This window comes from Bipolaris maydis (genome assembly GCF_028858645.1).
Source record: "Bipolaris maydis strain C4 unplaced genomic scaffold PSV08scaffold_3, whole genome shotgun sequence".
In the NCBI taxonomy this organism is placed as follows: Eukaryota; Fungi; Ascomycota; class Dothideomycetes; order Pleosporales; family Pleosporaceae; genus Bipolaris; species Bipolaris maydis.
This window is the reverse complement of record NW_027093859.1, coordinates 991590-1004100: the sequence shown is the minus strand read 5'-3', so window position 1 is coordinate 1004100 and position 12511 is coordinate 991590. Positions and strand designations below refer to the sequence as shown.

Genomic DNA, 12511 nt, shown 5'->3' with positions numbered 1-12511 from the left:
ACGTTAGTGAATATCTTTGCGTCAGTGAAATCGCCAATCTTAATTTGGTGTCTAGACACCTTCGTGGTCTCTTTGTACGATCTCTTTACGAGCGAGCGTGTTCTTACCAAACAACACCATGCACTATTTTAACAAGAAATCTCGAAAACATAACGTTCTGGTACGGAAGAAATAGCGCTACATCCGTGATTGACTGGGCTGCTGCCAATCAGCGAATGTACACTTTTCAACAATTACTTCATGTACCAGGGATCGATCTACACCAGAAGGATGTTTATGGGGTAACGCTTCTTCACCGACTATGCGCACAAAATCTTGTTTCTTATATCAGAATTCTTGTCGCTACTCTAAGAAAGTTGCACATGGATCCATTTTGCTGCGATCTCTCACTCCTGACACCGCTTCATTATGCTGCTGGTCGAAACATGAAAGAGGCAGTAGCACTGCTTATAAAAGAGGGTGCGGACGTATCAGCTAAAGATAACCATGGTAATACACCTTTACATCTTGCCGCCGTGACTGGGTCATGTGAAGTCATATCATTGTTAGTCCAAGCGGGCGCAAACCTATCGTCAGAAGCTCGGTTTGGGTGGATTGCTATTGATCAAGCAAGCATTAGTCAAAAACACAATGCCGTAAAGTTACTCTTATCACTAGGATCGCCATTGCCTTCTTGGGAGAAGAGGAAGTACGCACTATCGGAATTTGTTCGGTTGTCGCCTTGCCCACTTGACTGCTACATCTATCATACAGCGCTTTCGTGAACGCAACAAAGAAAGAGAAAGAGTCACCACTTCTTTAGAATCCGAGAATACGTTCTTGAAGAATTTGTTGGATGGTATACAATAGATTAGTCAGATATAGTAACTCGTTTTTCGTTTTTGGTTTTTCCAACCGAATTATAACTGCCCAATTAACGTCTATATAAATGTATGTATATATACCGCAACGATGCACAAGCATACCTAGAGAACTATCAGCCCAGGAAAATGTGTATCGTTTTCCTAGTCAGGCGCACAGGCGCACAACGACAGCCCATAGAGGACAATATCTCCTTCCGACAACAATGGGGAATTGCACTTCGACGTCCCATCAGCAGCTTTTTCCAAAACCACAACGATCTGGAAACTAGCCAACCAAGGTCTTCGGGCCAACCACCCCCACCATACCGCTACGAACACGCTTTAGGCAGTTCTGAAACCTCATTGAGCGAGGCAGAAACCCTGTGGCCAACACCAGTTGAGAGAAATGCTTCTCTTAACGTAAACGTTATCGAGTCCGGTAGTTAAGTATATAGAAAATATATTCAACCCGTAGTTGTTTTAAACGATATTGTGCAAAGTTTTTATAAGTATTTAGCCGTAATCTCTTCATAGCCCCTCCGATTAGTAGTTCTAGTAACGTACGTCCACGCGTATGGACCACCCACCGTAACAAACCAATTTAAAGGTACTTGGATTTTAAAATGAAATAAAATCTACGGTCATTGTATCATGAGGCTGAACCTCTTAGGCTGCATACTTAGTTAGATATCTAATTAGCCCATAACGTGTGATCGTTGGGCCATTCCCCATGCTAGCCCTGCGTGACGGAACAGAAAGCCAAGTCGCCAAAATAGCCGGACTATCCTGAATAAGGTATTTTGCCTCCTTAGCGCACAATCAAGTCAAGCGCACTTAAATATTCCGAATTGACCTGCAACGCCACAGTCTTGCTCCATGATCCTTTGTCTCAAAATACAGCCGCATCAATGACCGAACCATACATGATTAATGTGGGCGGCCGCTCATTCACTACGCTCAAGTCTACACTTGAACGATCACCATTCTTAAACGCAATGCTCTCGAATCAGTGGGCTGGGAGTACTTGTTACGTTAGCGGGATGCCTTTCGTCGATCGAAGTCCCCTTCTATTCGAACATATCCTAGACTTCTTACGAAGCTCTGTACCTCCAATTTTCTGGACTCGAACAAATGGCTTTGATCTGCCTTTATATGCGAGCTTAATCCATGAAGCCGAGTATTTCCAACTCGAAGCGCTTACTACTTGGATTCGAAATGAAGAGTACATCAACACAATTTTAATCACCTCATCTATAGATGTAATACCATTGAGGGAATGTAGTGATGGAAAGTCGCATCTGGGCAACATCGAGCAAGAGTTCGAACCTGGGGAAGTATCGACTGCATCCAGATCTGGCAAATCTACGACTTATTGCAAACGACTCCTCCTACGGAAGAGTAGATTGCGACTTCCTGTTGGTGCTCAGGCGCTTACCTCTACGTATATCCTGGCTGATACAGGCGGTTATAGGAAATTCTCTGATTTGATCAATGACCTTAAGATACTCCACTGCGTTTATAGAATGACAGGAGTCAGTTCTTTCCTGTACGCCTACTCGACCTGTCCACTAACACTTTTAGGCAGGTACTACTAAGTGCTATCAAAGGTAAATATTTTCTCTGAATAGAGTGGCCGTGATGAAAGGAAAATAAGGCCGTAAGCGCAAGACGCCTGCAACAGAATAAAGAGAGGCGGGTCTTTGAGCGCTCAAGGGAAGAAGTCGAGCAAGCAAATTCTATGACGATGTCATAGGGAGCTCCAGTATTGGAGATGCATTCATGTTAGGAATAACAATGTGCTTCATGGATAAATAACGTTACTTAGTCTGAGCGAACTAAGAGACAATCATTCGCCACGTGATTGAACATGACCAACGTCCATCCCTATGTGCCGGGACTCACAGTGTAACGGGACACTTTCTCTTCCGGACCCTCGGACTGTCCGCAACATGCTTGTATATAGACAAGCGTAGTGCGCATATACTCTAGAGCTCTTACTCTTTTAGCACATCGGCCACCGATGCTAAAAAGCGAGTTGTCGACCGTGCTATCGCTCGTTCTATTGATGCTGTCGAATAACTCTCTTCTAATACCCCTTGCTCCTCCGCGGTTGTACACTTCTGCGAACAGCTCGGTAGGCTACGAAGAAAGCTGGGATAGCAAAGATTAAGACTGCAGTCTTAAAAGGTCGATTTAGAGCAACAAGTATACATCCCGGCAGTTTCTCCGCGTAGTTAGTAAGATCGCCAAAACGCGTCCTCTAAGACATGCGCTGTTAGTAGCACTTGGCATGCAGAACAGATTTGACACTATGCCCATAACAGAAGCTGCCAAACACAGTTGTGGCGCATGCCAACAGCTCTTCGTAGTTAAGCGTTTATGATTAACTAGCTAACTAACCATATAACATCCCTCCCTGTACACGGAAAACCGGGTGGACCAGAACCCGCCAATAAGAGCACAGTCAGCAGACATCATGGCACGGCGACGTGTTTCATTGGCTGGTTCCGGCCCACTGGATTTTGCGTCACTCAGAGCGAGGTTATCGAATCTGCTCGCATTAGTTAACCCTACAAGCAACGTGAATACAACGCTTAGGATCTACTAAGTAGCAGTGATTCTCGAGCTTTGTATGCTGCAAAGATAGCCTAAATACCTATACGTATCCCACCCACGTCCATAAGATAGAGATGATAGAAAGATAGACCAATCAATTGATGCGCTAACTATAGATTATGCCGAATTCAGCCTTACTCCGCCATAGACGGGCAGTGCGTCTGCCTAGATCCGTTGCGCTGGAACAACAGTAGCAGCCTTAGGGAGCAGTTCTGCCTAATCGACATTTGTATAAGTTCCTATGTTTTGTAACATTGCTCATTTACAAGAATTTCTTTATCTACAATCGTCTTTATCAACCCTAATTTACCCTATGGCATCACCGCTAGTAGACCTTCCACCACGACCAGAAAGAGCCCGTGTTAAACACTCGGAGGAAATCGCTGTGGGAGCGACCGGGTTCCAATCTGTTCTACACAATAACCTAAAGAAATCCAAGGAAAGAAAACGGCAACAGGCTATGCACGAAGTTTTACAGAAGCCGTCCTTATCAGAGCCGTCCAACTTGCCCAAAGACTCTATCTTCACTTACTTCCAGGAGGAAACTGAGAAAAAAGACGGTGCGAGCTGTGTGTTCTTGCTGTGGGGTTCTGAACACTCTGAAAGCTTCAAAACCTGGGCTATAGACGTTGCAATTACCGACGTTGAAGATGAGTATGAAATCTTCAAGTCGTTAAAGAAGAAATATGATGAAGAAGTTGGCCTCCTAAAGAGGTGCTTTTCCTTCCGAAAAATTAGTAGACTTAAGCCCGTCACTGTATATTCTCACCGCCTTATAGCATGTACACCTGCGCTAAGACTACATATAGTTCCGGTTGATCTGCCATCCCTCAAAAAGGTTCTTAGCCTTCGTTGAACCTTTAGACCTAGACAGCTTGTACAAGAGCTACTCTAAGCAGCAGGAAGAAGCAGCGAAAGCTATTGAATTGATAACAGACTTCGATTCGACCGATTTTCCGGATGTCTGCTATCGCGACAGCTCTGGGAAATACCATCATTGCAACAGTGATTGCCCAACCAACTCTTCAAAGCTCTCTGGTTATTCAACCTGTCCTTTCGAGAAATGGTACAATTGCAATGATCAGATACGTTGGATTAAAACCGTGCCTTTCCTTTCTTGCTACTTCCGCAATCCGGCCGGTGCAAGCTCTCAAAATATACTCAATGGCATCAATAACCATCAATTCATCTATTACTATAGGCAAGTCTCAAATACATGTGCCATGAGACCCGACTAACGTTAATATCACCAGGAACATCAATTTCTCAGTCAATGACTTCCAGCCACAGAACAGATATCTAGAATTAGATGGCTTATACGTGGAGACTGCATGGTGTCCTAGAAAATGTCTCTATGTATTTCTAGGTGTCCTCTTTTCTGTAGTAACCGGAGGAAAACTTTTCTGGGGCAGCTGGGAGGTAACCTTCAGTGCTGGAAGCTTCATCGTCGCTTTGCCGATGTTAGTATTGACGGTACTTAGTTACTATGATGTCTGATGGATAGAGAAAGTGACCAAAGAAAGAGTGTAAAAATTTACTGTTTAGCTTTTCTTATATTAGCTTGTGTAGAGAGAATGAAACCGATCTTCTTATGAGCACACAGCGGACAGAATGGATGAATATAGATATCTGAGATCTAACTAGATCTTAGCCGTAGCTTTGGTATTTGCATTTGTTGTAACAGGAATAACACTATGATTTTAAGCGGGTATGAATAGTAATTAATAAAGGTCTGCATAATTTATAAACATAGCTATTACATAGTGTACAGGAAGAAAAAGCTCTGTTTATAGAGAAAGCAATTTTCCGACTTAATCACTGCAGCCTATCTTGATGTGCTTGCTCTCCATGCAAGTGAATCTTTTTTCAACTACGCTAATGTTTGTTGCTGCTTCTCGCAAGGTACGTGAACGCCATCTCGTCTACATCTATTCCTCCAGTGTTTAAAACTGTCACGTAATGGGTATCCCGTTATCACCGAAGCTGGTAGTCGTAATGTAGCCATCGTATTGGTGCTTTAGATAACGCATCGACTCGTGTGGATGTGTGGTAGGCTTGCGGTAGTAAATAAACCTGAGAGGCCTGGGGTGACCGCCCAGTATAACGAGAGTGCAATGATCGTATTGTGTACTTTACAGGTCAATGTAAGAGGAAGGTAATAGATAGCTGCGCGACTCCAAACGTGTTAACTATAGAACTGCGTTTTGCGAGGCGCGAACTGAAAAGAACGTATTATGTGTATTCCTGGTCTGGCAGCGGTATCGCCCGGTTCTTGTTTGATCAGACATCCATAGAAGAAACTGGACAACCGCATCATCTTCTTACTACGGGCTGAGATATCATTGACTCTGAGCCGTCTCTTTTACCGAGCCGTACCTTTAGACACGAGCATGAAGGGTAGAGCGAGGAACCTCGCCATGGTCCGCAAGAGCACGATGAGATTTGGGAATGGCAGGCGGAAGAGTAGAGGTAGCAGAGTGCACACGCTGAGGCATATTAGGCAGCTCAAACGGCGGCCAAGGTCGCGCTACAACAGCGAGGCTGAGCACCTGGCCGTAGAGGCTTCCAGAAAGCCGCCGGCATGCGCCACGACTATTCTTAGCAGCTGACCTATGCAGGCATAGCGTTGAATTCTTTACGATAGCATACAGCGACATCTGAGCACGCTACTGCAGGCAGCCTGCATGACAAGAGACGCTAGTGGATTTCGATGCGCTGGCATGCTTTTGGCGATCATCGTTTTCGTCGGCGAAACTGCTGGACTGTATACTTGTTAGGCTGAAATACCCTTTGGATCTTGGAGATCTATTCTTTCTGAAATTTAATTCCTAATAGACCTTTCGATCTTTTCAGGAAACCTCTATATTATGGATAGACAGGGGTATAGTGACAAAAAGTCTTTTGACAGCGTTGACGAGATAATCAACAGCAAGGGCAACATCGCGAAAACTAGTGCCGGGGTTGATGCCCTAGGAGAAAACCAGCTCTGGAACATTAACACGCCAACTATAGGTCGATTCATATACAGATCAGAGAAAGCAAGGCTCCGAAGCGAAAACTGTCTCGTTACACCGTGCGTCCCGGTACGTAGGGACGGACGTTAGAAGAGTAAGAGCTATGGAGTAGATACGTACAGCGCTTATTTATACATAAGTATGCTACGAGCAGTATAAGAGTCTAGAAGAGAAAGCATCCCGTTACACTGTGCATCCCAGCACATAAAGATAGACATTACGTCAAGTTAGCATTGCTAACAGCTATTCAGAGATACTTGTTACAACTTACAGCCCAATAAGCATAATAGGTTAACGGCAGATATGACGACAACGAGCACGGTGGCTAGTAACAGTTATTAATTACGAACTATTATATACAGAATGCCTCGGACAATAGCATAGCAGGATTTAGATAGTTATTTTCAAGTTATAAAATACATGAACTAGGAAGTTCCTTCTAGGCAATACTCTTAGTTCAGTATGAGAACACGCGTAAGCCACCGATTGCTAACAAGCGATATGTGATGTTGGACTACTTGAGCGAGCTAGGATAGTAGCTAGCTCTAAGTGACGAACGGAGTCTTCTTGCCGCCAAGATATACCCAAAATTTGGAGATCCTGAGTCAAAAGTGGAACAACTGGCCTAAAATCGGACAATCTTTCTATCGTGCGGGAGTAAAGTATGTTCATCGCCGCTTCCGAGAGTTTCAACTGGTTGCTAATAAGTGGATAGATCTTGGATGAGCGTATAGCACGAAGGAGGAGGACCGTTTTGAACTCTCTATATACGATCAGTCTGAGATATATTTTACAGATGATGGAATTACTTACGAGTGAAGTGTGTCCACAGGATTGCTTAACGCTACCCGAATGCTACTTGTGCTTCTACAAATCTCATACACGCTGTTGGGATCTGCGCCAATACGGTCAAAGGAAATGATATTCGATACAGCGTGCTGCTCCCAATCGATGACAAGTTGGAGAGTCCCTTGCTGGAATTTGGTTAGCTCTCTAGGAGCGTTAAACTCAGGATGTTCAAGAATGCTCAGGTACGGTCTCAACAGCTCAGCCATACCCTTGTGGTACTCTGCTCGTAGAGAAGCCATGATGGCATTAGTCGATGGGGGCTCTGCATCATCCCATACTAGTTTCGGCAACAATTGCGCCCTCCAATTCTCGAGCTGTTGAGTCTGTCTCCTCGCAAGGTCCACCAAACTCTGGAGGCTTTCTTCATCAAATGTCTCGATCGAGGCGAAGCCTGGTGACAGTGATGTCTGTACAGCTTCGAGTAGTGAGCGCAATAAGACTTTCGTCCAGAAAACTATCTCTGGAAGGTCATTTATATTCCATTCCAGTAATAGCGCATTCCAGTACCTAGAATGCAGAGGAAAGGAGACCACATTGAGGCAGTTGTCAATGCCACTAGAAGGAGTTAGAAAAGTGCATACACTTATATTATATACTAACCCTAACAGGCGCTGGAAAAGCCAAAAACTTCTCATTGCTTCTACGGGGAGAGAGTTGGTGCTATCTTTAGTAGATGAGACTTGATTTTCAGCAAATGCTCTGCTTACTGTTAGTCTAAACAGTTAGATAACAATAACTTAACTCACCTCTCTGCGTTATCTGTGTAGATGCAGTGAGATTGATGTAGGTGAGCCCAGCTGTCTCCTAGCATGCCATTTTGGTTGCTGTATAGTGCAGCTAGAGTCAAGGCTTGAGCATATGCGATACTACGCTCGTGATGTTTCTGCCCGAGAATTTGTTTCGCGTAAGTGTAATACACCATACCTCGTGTGGTAACAGGGCGGGATGCATCATCTGTGGTTGAGAAACAGCTCCCTAGTGCAAGAAAGAGAAGTACGTGGGCGTTCCTGAGACTCGAGCTGATGTAGTCCCTCCGTAATGGGGCGCTACAGATATAATTGATAAATGCGTCGCACATCTCCTGGGGTTTGTCAAAAAAGGGATGCAAAATATGCACATGTTCTAAATAAGATTTAGAAAGAAGGAGTAGATCTTCGCGCAGGAATAGCCTGGTGCTATGTTCTTTCATGAGATCAATTTGTGCAACATGGGAATAAGAACTTTCACTTTTGCGAAGTTCGCTTTTCCAGTCCCGAAATTCTTGAGCCATCCTCTCAACAGTCTTGCATGCACTGTCTATACGTATTTGGGAGCTAATAGAGGTCAGTTTATAAATAGAGGTAGTTACACTAGAAGGAACATACGCAGTTGGCTTAGTCTCCTGATACTCACATCGTACCTGCTTCTTAACGCATGCGCCGCATTGGGAAGCCCCGTCACATTTCTGTTTATGAAGGCTACATCGGTTGCAGGCCCTTGTGACTCGAAGTCTAGAAGATCTCGGTAGCCCTTCGCTAGTAAAACTTAGATCCTCGTTCTGTGTGTCTGCATTAGATGGGGAACGCATCTCGCTGGGAAATTAAGGCTACGGTTGACTCGAACTGTAGATGTACTAAGAGAAGGTAGTTTCTAATATTTCAATAAGAATTCAACACTTTAAATGGAGGAAGAGCGAGAATTATAAAGCATGGTATCTGACAATGACTAAGGCCTGAAGAAGTATCAGGCGGCCATTCTGCATTCCAAAAACATCTACAGGATCCTACAGCTATACACGGCTTCTCTCACCAGGATTACAGCATTACAGGCTTAATTGATATTTCAGCTCATGCATTTAAGGTTTTAACTGTGTATATGTGCAAGTGTAACTCAGATCACTACATAATTTGCCAGCCTTCCAAAGCCAAGAAGTAGTAGAAAGCGCGTTGTGCAAGGGCAGGTAGAGTTACCGCTATATTCAACGGTAAATAGTTGAATTATCCTCCGTCGGGGGATAGAGAGACTGAGGTCACATGCTAGATCTAGAATTTCTTGACTTTGGAATACATGCAAATAACCATGACTGTAGCCATTTTGCAACACAACTTGGATAAACAGAGTTAGTTCCTAGAGATGCATGCCCTGTGACATCCGCTAGGACTACACCCTCAACCATCCTTCTTATGTTGTCGTATTCTTTGGTTCTTTCGAATTTTGCTTGGAGGAACTCGTCGAAAGTGAACACAATTTCCTCTTCTATCTGACTTATCGTAGAGTTGGTTCCGAAAGATTGAGAGACGCTTAATCGAACAAAATGGGTAATGCCGTTGGACCAAGTAGCATGGTAGGCCCTTAGTTTGTACGAGGGCTCGGACTCAATTTGAACGCGTCCAATACTCGCACCATGCTTCTCTCCCACATGGAAGATGAACGGTTCGTGAAGGATAAAGATCTTGCTACATTCAATGCATTGGTAATTCCCATTATCTGTAGTTGTTAACCCTGGTGATGGATGCGATCGCAAGTACGATCCGAAAGTAAGCGTCTTACGATTAGGGAAAATGCCACCATGCTTGCTGGGCGGTTCCTGGTCTGAAGGGTTATTCTGGAAGGTTAGTCGCTTTCCACTCTACTAGAGTTCAAGTGCATACCTGAGATGTAACTATAGGAGCTTGGTCCATTGCAGCCACAAACGAGGTTGAAGCCAACATGTTTCCTTGCAGGAAGGCAACCGGTCGGCATAGGAGGACAATAAGGCAACAAATGAGGGACCATTTGCCTTGCAGGAAGTGTGCATGATATATAGTTATGCTAACTGCGCAAGATTTAGTGTTAGTTTAGGCCAATCTTCCGAGGAAATGCCCTTGCCCTAGGCTACCTGTAACAACATGAATGAAGGGAGGATAGAACATGGGCGACGTGACTATGAAGCGACTCTTGTGGCAGGAATTGCCACAAATGATGGTATAATTAGCTCCATACAGCTGACTTTGTTTCCAGAGCGCTTACAATTGTTGTGCATAAACTTGGCGTTTATCCAAGCGAAGATGTCCAATCAATCAAATCTGGGAAGCCTTGTAGAGAGTGGCTTACATGGCGTATTGAGTTTCGGGTTCAACGATCCTACGCTATACCTGATTCTCTGACCTGATCGGGTCAGAGAATCAGGTATAGCGTCCTTTCGTCAGTACAGCACCCACCGACTTCTGGACAGCCTCACTCATTTCCTCAACCACAACAATGGCAACACCCGTCGAATCATTATTAGCCATTCGAAAAGAAGACTTTGATTTCTTGATACAACATTGTTGTACTTGTTCTTGCCTGAATAGCAAGGAAAAGGTTACAGTGGAGGACATTCAGGCTGCAGTCTACCCGAAGGGATGGAGCGTGCAAACATTCAAAACTCCCCAGAAGCGAAAGAATCGCCAGTCACGGGTCAAGACAGCTGACGACTTCATGCGCTGCGTAAATCAATGGAGATTAACTCAACTCATGATCGTTACCAACCGAGAGAAATACGAAAGCATGGTTCGCGCCTTCACCCTGTCACCCACAATCACCAGTGAAGGTCACAATTCCCAGAGACTTACTGCCGAGAATCTAGTCGAACTAGGGACACATCTGGCAAGATTAGTAGAACGATCGATCAACGCACATATGGCACAGAAGTCCTTTACTCACTTCCAATCCTTGATATTCTTGTCGTACTGTCTTTATCTTACAAAAAAGGGTACCCCAAGCGAGAAAATTGACAACCTTTTGAAGGTTTTCAATAAAGACGAGAAGAAGAGAAAGCGGCTACTTGTACAAGCAGCTCAAATCAACAAAATGATCGCTGAACTTGGTAACAAGGGTTGGAACATTGTACGGGCTACAGAATTGTTCCTTATCTGTAAATTAGCCAAGCTACATACAACTGTCACAATAGCTAAACACAACTTTAGGTCCGTTTTCAGGATACGACTTGCTCAACCTCTCATTGGAAGACTTTGGAGATATCATGTCGTCTGTTTCTGATGCAAAACCCAACTTTACTGGGTGTTTAATGCCATCATATCATATTAGCTAAATATATACAAATCTCTTATAAAAAATCGTTTGCAACTACTTCTAAAGCGTGCATCTAGCGCGCTGTCGCGCAGTAGAGGAAAGTACTCGTCTCCCTACAGCTATCTTACAAACCTCAAGAAAAATTTTCAGCGCACAGACCATCTAGATTAATGCCAACTCAGAGAGATCAGGTAGAACTCGAAGGTAGCGATCTAGAAGCTCGAGTCCAGCAGGACATAGAGCGAAGCTCTAGTATAGAGCAGAATAAGAAGAAAAGATCAGCCTCTACTACTAGCCTAGAAGAGGCTAGTAGAAGATCAAAGATGAGCGCTACTAGCTACACTCAGGAGATCGACGAGATGGACACAATCGTAGTAGAAGTACAAAGAACCCAAGGGACTCAGGAATCCTCGCGCCCTAGGGATAGCACACCCCCCTCTACAGTAGATGACCTACCTGCCGAGCCTAATAGACCCACACACACCCGCACTAGAAGCAACTTCTCGCCTTTTATTGGCTCAACACTAAGGAATCCTTTCGCTAGCCAAAACAAAACACCTAGGGCTACGACAGTAGAAGAGGCCCTCGAGATAGCTAGAAACCTAGTAGTCCAAGCAGCTAGTCTAGCTGAAAGCAACCCCTCACAGCAGACTAGCCTGCTCGACCTAGTAGAAGTCTTTAGAGACTACACTGAGACAGGCCGAGTTAATAAGAAGAACGCAGCAATTCTAGGAGATCAGATCTCCTCGCTTTCAAACGTCTCTAAGGAGCTAAGAGACAAGGTTCGCCGCCTCGACAAACCTACCCCTGCACAACCAAACCAGCAGGGTAATAGACAGACAGCTGCTCCTACGCAGCCTATATCGTACGCCGCAGCTGCAACAGCAAATAAGGAGCAACAGTGGACTACTGTGCAGAAGAAGGCACCTCAAAAGGCTAAGCCTAGCCTAAAGGAGAGGCAGCTAGTCCTAGTCAACCAAGGAGGCCCTGCTGCCTTTGACGCCCTCAGGCTAAGAAATGCCTTCAACCAAGCCTTCACCTTAAAAGGAGGGGTGCAATCGCCTGTAGTCGCCTCAGTCACGCTATCCTCAAAAGGGAATAAGGTAGTCACTACTACACCTGCCTTTACAGCCAACTACCTGCTAGAAAACCAGAGTA

The 12511-nt window shown here is 44.6% G+C and overlaps 6 protein-coding genes across 6 annotated transcripts; 4 read left to right on the top strand and 2 right to left on the bottom strand.

Moving 5' to 3' along the window:
• Positions 1-128: 128 nt before the first annotated feature.
• On the top strand, positions 129-764 carry PSV08DRAFT_173135 (ankyrin repeat-containing domain protein; the record flags this gene model as incomplete). The annotated part of the gene is made up of 1 exon (XM_066091864.1): positions 129-764. A coding segment is annotated over one exon (636 nt), but the record flags the coding sequence as incomplete, so codon positions are not given.
• Positions 765-1718: 954 nt separating this feature from the next.
• Positions 1719-2712, top strand: PSV08DRAFT_274278 (uncharacterized protein). Its single transcript, XM_014219513.1, has 3 exons — positions 1719-2257; positions 2314-2374; positions 2424-2712. Exons 1-2 carry the CDS (start codon positions 1751-1753, stop codon positions 2323-2325), a joined length of 519 nt encoding a protein of 172 aa, XP_014074988.1. The 5' UTR covers positions 1719-1750; the 3' UTR covers positions 2326-2374; positions 2424-2712.
• Positions 2713-3722: 1010 nt separating this feature from the next.
• Positions 3723-5009, top strand: PSV08DRAFT_274272 (uncharacterized protein). Its single transcript, XM_014219514.1, has 3 exons — positions 3723-4215; positions 4268-4659; positions 4712-5009. The coding sequence occupies exons 1-3, from the start codon at positions 3772-3774 to the stop codon at positions 4953-4955; spliced, it is 1080 nt and encodes a 359-aa protein (XP_014074989.1). The 5' UTR covers positions 3723-3771; the 3' UTR covers positions 4956-5009.
• A 1952-nt stretch (positions 5010-6961) lies between these two features.
• Positions 6962-8888, bottom strand: PSV08DRAFT_368880 (uncharacterized protein; the record flags this gene model as incomplete). Its single annotated transcript, XM_066093153.1, has 4 exons — positions 6962-7250; positions 7286-7876; positions 7922-8020; positions 8068-8888. The coding sequence occupies 4 exons, from the start codon at positions 8886-8888 to the stop codon at positions 6962-6964; spliced, it is 1800 nt and encodes a 599-aa protein (XP_065949564.1).
• Positions 8889-9329: 441 nt separating this feature from the next.
• Positions 9330-9981, bottom strand: PSV08DRAFT_348454 (uncharacterized protein; the record flags this gene model as incomplete). Its single annotated transcript, XM_066092811.1, has 2 exons — positions 9330-9905; positions 9952-9981. The coding sequence occupies 2 exons, from the start codon at positions 9979-9981 to the stop codon at positions 9330-9332; spliced, it is 606 nt and encodes a 201-aa protein (XP_065949563.1).
• Positions 9982-10530: 549 nt separating this feature from the next.
• PSV08DRAFT_196760 (uncharacterized protein) lies at positions 10531-11379 on the top strand. Its single transcript, XM_014219516.1, has 2 exons — positions 10531-11195; positions 11248-11379. Exons 1-2 carry the CDS (start codon positions 10541-10543, stop codon positions 11370-11372), a joined length of 780 nt encoding a protein of 259 aa, XP_014074991.1. The 5' UTR covers positions 10531-10540; the 3' UTR covers positions 11373-11379.
• Positions 11380-12511: the final 1132 nt, after the last annotated feature.

What these genes read in the sequence shown, in the direction of transcription:
- PSV08DRAFT_274272 (XM_014219514.1), top strand. Translation starts at nt 3,772, where the DNA reads ATGGCATCACCGCTAGTAGACCTTCCACCACGACCAGAAAGAGCCCGT. An exon ending in GTAGACTTAAGCCCGTCACT is followed by an intron (nt 4,216 to 4,267) that starts GTATATTCTCAC and finishes GACTACATATAG; the next exon opens with TTCCGGTTGATCTGCCATCC. An exon ending in CAATTCATCTATTACTATAG is followed by an intron (nt 4,660 to 4,711) that starts GCAAGTCTCAAA and finishes TAATATCACCAG; the next exon opens with GAACATCAATTTCTCAGTCA.
- PSV08DRAFT_274278 (XM_014219513.1), top strand. Translation starts at nt 1,751, where the DNA reads ATGACCGAACCATACATGATTAATGTGGGCGGCCGCTCATTCACTACG.
- PSV08DRAFT_196760 (XM_014219516.1), top strand. Translation starts at nt 10,541, where the DNA reads ATGGCAACACCCGTCGAATCATTATTAGCCATTCGAAAAGAAGACTTT. An exon ending in TACAGAATTGTTCCTTATCT is followed by an intron (nt 11,196 to 11,247) that starts GTAAATTAGCCA and finishes ACACAACTTTAG; the next exon opens with GTCCGTTTTCAGGATACGAC.